Consider the following 9,384-nt stretch of genomic DNA (forward strand, 5'->3'; position numbering starts at 1 on the left):
TCAACGGCACGGGTCAGGTAGCGGGGCACCACAGAGACACTTGTTGTGCGCGAAGGAGTACAAATCGTACCTCGCCGCCGCGCCCACCGGCACCGCGCCGCAGAGCTGGTTGTAGCTGACGTTGAACACCTGCAGGTTCGTGAGGTTGGCCACCACGGCCGGGATGCCGCCGTAGATCATGTTGTGGCTGAGGTCCAGCGAGTCCAGCCGCCTAGTCAGCCGCAGCCCGGACATGTTGAAGCTCAGGGCGTTGCGCGACAGGTCCGCGGAATCCAGCACCGGCTTGTCGTCATCTCCCCGGCCGAACAGCAGCGAGGCGTCGCCTGTCAGCTGGTTCCGCGACAGGTCGATCTGCTCGAAGTTCACGGCGGCGAACTCGGCCGGGATGCCGCCGGACAGGTTATTGTGCGAGAGCGACAGGAAGGCCTGCGGCCCGGCCTTGCTGAGGAGCAGCGGCGGGATGCGGCCGGTGAGGCGGTTGCGGCTGAGGTCGACGCTGATGAGGCGCGGGGACGCGCCGAGGGACGCCGGGATGGCGCCGGTAAGCGCGTTGAAGGAGAGGTCCAGCGACTCGAGCGCTTTGAGCGCGCCCAGGAATGACGGCACGGGGCCCAACACGCCGGTGCGCGAGATGGTGAGTTCCTTGAGGCCTTGTTTACTTCCAGAGTATTTATGGGGATGTGAGGGGATTATTTCGTATCCCGGAAAATCCCCACTAGTCCGTTTACTTCTCCGGTTTTGAACAACATAATCCCGAGATATCCCCTTCCATCCCCTCTCATCCCCATATTTATTGCCTAAATCAAAAACTCTCCATCATACTAGTGTATTTTTGGGGAGGGGTATTTGAGGGGATTGGGTGAACACCAAATCCCCTCCCATCCCCATACCCATTGGGAAGAAAAATACGAGAGAAGTAAACAAGGCCTGAGGCTGGAGAGCCTGGCGAGGGCCGCCGGGATGGCGCCGGACACACGGGGGAGCTTGAAAAGAAACAGGATTTGGAGGCGGGTGAGCCCGGCGATGGCGTCGCCTGGCACGACACCGGTGATGCCGTCGTCGCGCAGGATGGCGAGGCTAACGACGCGGCCCGTGGTCCCCCCGGAGCCGTCGTCGTCCGAACAGTCGATGCCGGGCCAGTGACAGCACGGGATGTCGGGCGTCCATGACACGAAGGAGGAGGCGTTGCTGAAGGCAGCCTTGACGGCGAGCAGAGCCGCTTCGTCGCCGCCGTGGCATGCCTTCTTCTCGGCGCCGGCAGCGGCGCCGGCGGCGAGGAGCAGCAGGACGGCGAGTATGTGAATTGCGCGCATCCCGTGTTTTCTATTGCCACGATCAAAATGCACGAGCGTGTCATGCCTGTCTATATACACGATCCCGAGTTTGGCGCCACTGGATTTGTTCTGGCCGACATGAATAAGCACACCGTCGTTGAATACCGTTCTTTTTAGATTGCTTTGCTTTACCACGTCTGCCGCATGGTTCTTTTGAGTGCTTCTAGTCAAGTGTAGGAGGATTTGTACCAGTCAGGCACTAGCATAACTATAAATATAACTATAAACTCGCAAAGTGGGATGTAGTTTGAGAAAGGCAATTCTATTTCTATCATGCACCCTAGGTACTACCATGCATGCACCGTTTAATGGCGTGTGGTTGTTTTGAAATTTGTACATGTAAAGTAAAATTCTCTCTTTTGTACATGCAAATGGTAGGGTGACTTGCACAATGATTCTCCCTCCATTCAATGCTCCGGAAATTCAATTCGGCTCGTGGGTGCGTATGCTCCCACTACCACAAACTCATATTTTAAAGTGTCAACAAATTTTAACAAAAAATTCTACATGTACATCTACATAATATATGTGCGTTCGTCAAGTTTCACAAAAAATCAATATTATTTGTGGCCTATGTAAAAAAGAGAGAACTTATACTGTAAAAAACATTATTTTTAGCACTGAGTTTTATCCTTTTTACACAAGTCACATGACAAGTCGACTTTTTACGAAACAACTTTGTGAGCAGGTAGCACATGAAGATGTACGCGTGAATTTTGTGTTTCATTTAAAAAAATCAAAATATGTGTAAGATACATTTCAAAATAAAGGGAGCATATACTCCCATGTTCAAAAACACCCCTCCCATTCAATACTCCACCTACTTAAATCTCAATCATATATTTAAAATGGTTGCAAGTGTTGAAATAATCATCAAATTAAAAATCGGTTTGAACCTCTCTATTTGTCTTAACAATATCTTCTAAACAAGCCTAAAATTGATATTTTTTTGGATTTGTTTGAAAACCTAAATTTTGAAACACAATGACACATCATGATAGATTTTGAAACCCAATGAAACTCAACGAAACCGGAGTTGTGGTCACCTCGGTTTTAAGGCAACAATTTGGTGTGACGACCTTGGCATATCTGTAATATTGCTGTTTCGGTCATTGTAATATTGGGTATTAGCCAGCATTGCGACATCATTCTTGTAATCCTCCAGATTTGTCGTAATAATGTAGTAGCTGTTTGTTTTGGACTTGCATAGTGTTGTATGCACTAATGTTGTGAAATATTTTTGATTTGCTACCTGAATGTTTAAAAAAGATTAGACCATGCTGAAATTTTAATTGCCCTTTTCGTTGATTAGTTAGCTTATATTTTTCTTTATAAAAAGTAGCTTAAGTTCTTGCTGCTTTGCTTGTAGCTGCTGGCATGCTGCTAGCTCGCTCCTGTGGAGTGAGAGCTAAGTTTCATTCTGAGGAGAAATAACTAACTAGGCAGGTATGTGAAAAGTACTCAGCTAGCTAGAGAGGTACCTGAAAGCATATCGCCGGGCCAATTGCATCGAGACTGCACAAGCTAGAGAGCATGTGACATGCACTTCGCTGGGTTGTGCTAGCTAGAAGGGCTAAGCTAGGCTGGGCGGGAACCAAAAATCCCACGCATAGCCATATACATACATGGATGCGTACACTCACAAGCTAGCTTCAGATTATCTGATCATTTTTTTAATTGCGAATATATTATATATCAATGGAAGAGAGAATTAATATCAATATCAATGAATCAACCAAGCATAGTGAAGACAAATCCTAAACCTAATCTCTCATCCTTCTCACACGTAGTAGAAGCACAACATAAAAAGCTACATAGAAATGCATGACTTTGACTTTTGAGCGAGCCAAGCATGAACTTGGAATCCCGGTTCTTGTGTCCGTGCGAGGTTGGGGATGGAGACGTACACCAGGGAGTTATCCGCGCGTCGAAGTGCAGCGCTGAAGTTATCCTTTTGCAGATGCGCTACAATGCCGCTTCGCCTTCTCCCAACGTCGGTGATGATGCTGCGGATGGAGTTGTCTTGCGCCATTGCGAGGTGGCGCATAGCCCTCGCGGCGGCGTTCTGCGCCTGTTCTCATCGTTATCCATCATCTCAAGTGGCGGAGGCGGAGCAGGCCGATGATGGAGGGCGAGAACGGCGGCGCGCCTTCGGCTCGCGTCACTGCCGGTAGTCTTCGCTAGGTGGTTCAAAGGTCTACTCGTAATTTTTATTACTTTTAGATCTGCATGTACTGCTATTGATAATTATTAATAGATTGGTGAAATTTTCGCAATAAAAAATCCAATCCATGGATGCATGCAGAAACACTGGCGCGCGGTGGAGTTAATTAATCAGGTGGCGTTCCATCAGTATCGTGCCAGGTCGATCGATGGTTAATCCTTTCCTCGTTCTCAATTAAACACTCGACTAGCTCCATCGTCGGAAACAATTTACGCGTGAGGGCCATATGATTTCTCCCCAAATCATTTCCTTACCAGTCGTCACTTCCACATTCTAAAGATGGACTCTCGTATGCACGTATTCGTACGCCCCTTTCAATTTGTTCATCAGCTAACAATGTTGTTGTTCATCAGTTAAGCTAGTTAAACAATTATCGTTGTAAATTTTGCCACCACAATCCTTTGCTCTTTCTTGGACATTCACATCGTCACACAGCAAAATCATATACCAATAAATGCATAGCTTCACTTCAAGACATCACCACAGCAAATCTAACAGGAGCACTTGACTCGCATCACATACAGCAAACATACGCGCATTGAGAGCCAGCCCAGGTTTTCAACTTCAAACGACAACAAAAGGCGTGCAGCTACACGTCACACAATACGGACTCATGTAACAGGTAATTCCCCTATCAAAAAACAAGCCACAGCGAAGCTGCCGCCGTCGCAAAACGTTCAAACTTCCACCACCTCCTCCTACAACGCCGCCGGAGCTGCCAAGCTCAGAAGGGCACCGGTAACACCAATTCAGCAAAGTTGCACATACCAGCGAGCCCATCTCCAGGCCAGAACAACCGCTCATCCTCGCTTACCGGTGCCGCCGCATGCCATCTTCTGGTGGGTTACTGGAGCAGGGTGGTGCCGGTGACCCGGACGTCCTCTGGCTACACACAATCAAGGGGATCAATCATCTTCTCCTCAGAATGCACAGAGCATATACAAGCAACTGGAATCCTAATTTACAAGGCAATACTTGGATGATTTTTTAAAACAATCATGTTGTGATTCCTGTGTACAGCAACACCATCTGCATGGATGCATATAATTCTTGATAGCAAATTTGAACAAGTAAAGAAATGGCACGTATGCATGTATGTGTTAGCCTCCCCTGGAAAAATATATTTATGGCTGCTCTACTATTCAATGAAACGACACCCACAAATAAAGGATGCAAGATAAAATATATGTTGTCACTTGCAGACCTGAATCCACTATCTGCTAATTTTGACATCAATTATATTTCAGACAAAACACTAGCCTACAAAATGCACAAATCAGTAATGCCAGTAGCAGAATTGGTATATTGCAGACTGGAGACAGACCAGTTCATCAAGAGAGACGAAAACAAAATGGACACAACACAGCTGCAGTATCAAAAATAGCACCTAGAAAAGGATGAACCAGGAGCTCACCGGAGAGGTTGTCGCCGAGGCCAGGCATTGCCACCACAAGACCATATAGCAGTCTTAACAGCTACGAAGATGCTCTCAAACGCAAGAGTCCAGTGATCTGCAAGAGATGCATAATACAACACATTTAGCAACAGTTAGGGAATCCTAGGTGTTTAACACAAAAGTGTAGAACATATATTTCTTATCTAATGATATTTACAATAAGAGGAACACCAATTATCATGCACTAGGGCATGCTCTTTGGATTATCAACATTATGCTTTTAATCCAAAAAGCTGGAGGTCCCAAGCTTAACAACATGAAGCATAAACAAAAAGCTTAAAGGACCCCCAGCAGCCCAGCCACAAAAGAAACCAACTAGAAACAATAAGTAACAACTCCTAGAGCAAATATCCAATGCAGAAGAGCCAAAGGAAACAAGAATCGAAAGGCTTAAGCTCTATTTTTTATCCATCACAAATGCCAGAAACAATCCAGCTGAAGAGCATTCTAATGGCGTAAGAATTATCACTTCAAATTAGAAAAAATGGTAAATTATTAACCAACTATCAGCTCAAATGCAACTCCAGAAGCAAAGCTAATAGTGTTGAAGGGACTCCTTTCGACTACTGACACAATCAGGAAGCGTTAATTAAATTTAGCATCTACCGTTAGCAAGGAGAAATACTCTCAAGTTTGAGGACACTCATCACCAATTTAGATGTTGCACCTCTAAGAACACTTAGAACAGTGCTAGATGCAAAAAAATGGAAAACGTCATGGACTTCAACGAAACATAATGTTCATGCTCTAGAAACAATTACAATAATCTCAACTACAACAAGAAGCACAATCACCCTCACCTGACATGACACATGAACATGGCAGGACCCTAAACCATAGAGACGAAGATGCCACAAATGCCACGGTTGCGGCACGGTGAACTCGCCGTCGCCGCATGACAGCAAGGGCAGAGGTGAAGGATGAAGTAGTTGAAATGCAAGTACGAGAGCATAGAAGAAGTTCTCAACAAAAGACACTTCCAAAACTTGCAATTTTAGAATTAGATATCACTATAGGAAAGGAAACGTCGTAGCAAATCATCATCATCATGACAGTACCTTGTACAGCAAATATGTAGTTTGTAAACAACAGCGGCATACAGAATACCGGAATATATATACATAACTTGAACACTCCTTTTATATTGAAGTCTTGAGCAAAAGCATGGAAAATTTGGTTATAAAAAAAGAGCAAGTATAATTGAAGCATCAGAACAGAACTAGGCAACTTGCTGCACAAAGTGAGTGTGCAAACGAACTCCACAATAACAGGAATTAGGCCTTTCCTTGTTGAACTTGTACTTGGAAGCACCGGTAGAAAGAGGTCAATGTTCAGGTTTACCTTTCGTATATAAAAACCTAGCCTGCTTCAATTTTGATTTCCTAACTACTTATCCTAACAGCTTTCTGAAATGTTGCCAAGACATTTTGAAGGACCATACATGCTGATTGCACGGATAAAAGGAGATGCAAATATATGTAGCAAATCAGACCATACAACATGCTACCTGCACAGATAAGTTAGAGAGGCCTGATGGAGGTCTAATGCTGCTAAACAGGACTCTAACGGAATCCAGATTATGATTAAGCCGAAGCTGCTAAATAATCCTAACGCTGACATGACTCTAAATAACCCTAATGCTAACAGCGCTCTAATTAAGCTTAGTGGTAAACATGACTAATGGAGATCTATCGCGGACGAACAGATTAAAAAAATCGACCTTTGGATGCGGCGGCATCGAGGTAGCAACGGTGGTGCGCTCAAGGGCGACATCCTGGATGACGCGGACGCCTCCTGCACCCGGCCCTGCTGCAGATCCTGCGCGTCCACGGCCTCCCGCAAAAACGCGTCCACGGCCTACACGGGCTCTTCATCGGCGGAGGATCCCGGGGAGGAGCGGCGAGGGAATTGGCGGCCAGGCGGAGACCACCGAACAACCGCCTCCACTGTCCCCTCGCAGCGCATCGAGGGAGACAGCCCTCCGTGCGCCGTGGTCGCCGCAGCGCGTCCTCGTGGCCGGAGGCACCTCGCCGGCGTGGAGCACCTCGAAACGCCCTCGACCAAGCTGCAGACCCGGTCCGGCCAGCTCGACGGAGCCGCGCGCATGGATGCGCGCGGGCGCCGGCGAGCCAGCCGGCCGCGTCGCCTTGGTCTTTGCGGCGCCGGTCGATCTGGTGCGGGGGGCTCGGGAGCGGCCGGAACTGGGTCGGAGGGAGGTGAAGACGGCGGGGGGAGGAGTTCCGGGGCAGTGGAGAGATGGGGCGACGCCGGAGGGGCCGTTGACGGCGAGCGGCGGCGGCAGAGGAGGAGAATGGGGGCGTTGGGTGTGGTTTTGTTCAGCTCTCGAGCCCAAAACCAAAACAAATTTATTTGTCTCGGCCCAAAACGAAAACAAATTTATTTGGCGCTAGAGCTCCGTACACACACAGATTGCATGGCATGCCGATGTTTCTGTATTACATGTACAATTCTACCTAATTTAATTTGGTAGAAGCAAATACTGTACTAGTATGTATATTCATCTCTCTTTCTATCTCTCTCTTGTAGAACTTGCGCTATATGTGGCCGGCGTCAGACAACTCAACAACCTATTTTTATGTCTTCGAACAAATCTTGAAGTTGTCAAGGTATCACGACGGAGGCGGCGCCATCCGGATTGCCAGGGCTAGTGACGGAACTACGAATCAGGGGTTAGCCAATCCGATTGAGATGTGCGAGAGTTTTCAACCAACTTTTGCTACGGGAGTTTTCAAATCCCTAAACAATTATGTAAAGAGATCAATGATGCAATGAAATTTTTTTGGTGGGGAGATACAAATGAGAAAAGGAAAATGCGTTGGGTCGCATGGTGAAAAATGTGCATCCCTAAGAGATTGAAAGGTATGGCTTTTAGAGATCTTCATTCTTTTAATGTATACTTTCTCGCAAAGCAAGTGCTTTCAGATCATGATACCCTATGTGCTTGTGTATTAAGAGAAAATACTATCCTAATGGGAAATTGCTAAAGGTAAGAACAAAAAATGGCTCATGTTTTGTCTGGCAAAGCATTGTAGAAGGAATACAAATTTCCAACGACATATTTGGTCAAAACCATACCCTGGAATTTACAAACTAAATGTTGATGCATCATGTTATCCTGATGGTTATGTGGCTATTGGAGCAGTTCTATAAAATCATAAGGGAGAAGCTATCGTGGGGTTTGCGTGTCTTCTAGATTGTATGATTAGTGCAACTACAACGTAAATGATTGCTCTTTTAAGGGGTTTGGACCTCATTGAGCAACTAGGATATACATTTGAATCGAACACATTAGAGCTATTACAATCCTGCAATGGAGAGATGGAAGTACGAAGTCTCTACGTGGTAATCATGGCTGAGTGTTTTTTGAAGATTAGTACAAGGACTAATATCTCCTTCAAGCATTGTCCAAGGGATGCCAACCTGGTGGCTCGTGAGCTTGCTAGAAATTCGAATAGTTTGAGAGGTAGTCTAGTATGGGATGGTGATCCTCCTAATTTCACAATGCCTGCTTTGTAATTCATGACGTAACCATCTTTGCAAATCAACAAAGCATCATGAAGTAATCTTTCAGGAAAAAAAAAACTAGCTCGATCAGCTCTAGTAAATAATAAGACAAGAACAACCTTCCCGCGGATCGCTGATCTAAGCCATCCGCCCAGTTCTCATCCAACGCCCTCACCCCCTCCCACGGAAACACACCACATGCACTGCCGATTGGACCAACCATGGTAGTGGCGACGCCCTGGGCGCCGTGCTCCCTCTGGAGGGGCTGCTGAGGTCCCGTTTCTCCCCATCCCGACAGCGTTCCCGGGTGAAAACCTACAGTCTATTGGACCGGGCGACGACGGCGCCATGGGCGTCGCTTCCTCCTTGGCGGCGTCGCTTGGGGAATGGTGCTTTCCGATTGAGGGTGGCTGAGGTGGTAGGTGGCTTATGCATCATCGATCGTGGCCCCTGCTTGCGTTCTTCATGGCGTCTCCTTCGGTAGGTGGCAGTTCAATCCCGGTGGCTTTGTCAGTTTTGGCGAGGTGTACCTGACCAGGTTCATTCTCAACGAACGTTTCGCGTCCTTCGAGCCATGACGAGAGGGAAGGGATCCCTCATCGGAGTTGGAAATGGCCGGTGCTGCAGCCTATCCCAACTTGTGTGTAGACAACGATATCCCTCAAAGCAGCAGGTGGTTCTCTCGAACCTGGGTTGCTTCTTCCTTGGTGGCTTTGCGAGGATGCTTCGACATCGACTTGTTGTGTTTCTTGTTTTAACATTTGTTGTTGATGTTTGGTGTGTTGTAAGTGGGTTAACGACTTGTATCAAACCTTGGATGTTTGGGGCTTTATTAATTTAATTTA

The 9,384-nt window shown here is 46.9% G+C and overlaps 1 protein-coding gene and 1 long non-coding RNA gene across 3 annotated transcripts; both read right to left on the reverse strand.

The window, feature by feature from the left end:
* Positions 1-1,313, reverse strand: LOC124691763 (polygalacturonase inhibitor-like). The gene is made up of 2 exons (XM_047225037.1): positions 935-1,313; positions 1-650 (listed from the first exon to the last, which is right to left on the reverse strand). The coding sequence occupies exons 1-2, from the start codon at positions 1,311-1,313 to the stop codon at positions 1-3; spliced, it is 1,029 nt and encodes a 342-aa protein (XP_047080993.1).
* Positions 1,314-4,077: 2,764 nt separating this feature from the next.
* On the reverse strand, positions 4,078-6,852 carry LOC124686494. Of its 2 annotated transcripts, XR_006997841.1 has the most exons (3): positions 6,735-6,852; positions 4,973-5,069; positions 4,078-4,444 (listed from the first exon to the last, which is right to left on the reverse strand). It is a non-coding gene; the product is annotated as an uncharacterized LOC124686494 (long non-coding RNA). The 2 variants fall into 2 exon arrangements; XR_006997840.1 differs by having other exon boundaries at positions 4,973-6,852.
* Between the last annotated feature and the right edge of the window lie 2,532 nt (positions 6,853-9,384).

The sequence above is a fragment of the Lolium rigidum genome, chromosome 2 (genome assembly GCF_022539505.1).
Source record: "Lolium rigidum isolate FL_2022 chromosome 2, APGP_CSIRO_Lrig_0.1, whole genome shotgun sequence".
Taxonomy (NCBI): domain Eukaryota; kingdom Viridiplantae; phylum Streptophyta; class Magnoliopsida; order Poales; family Poaceae; genus Lolium; species Lolium rigidum.

What these genes read in the sequence shown, in the direction of transcription:
- LOC124691763 (XM_047225037.1), bottom strand. Translation starts at nt 1,313, where the DNA reads ATGCGCGCAATTCACATACTCGCCGTCCTGCTGCTCCTCGCCGCCGGC. An exon ending in GGCCCTCGCCAGGCTCTCCA is followed by an intron (nt 651 to 934) that starts GCCTCAGGCCTT and finishes GAAGTAAACAAG; the next exon opens with GCCTCAAGGAACTCACCATC.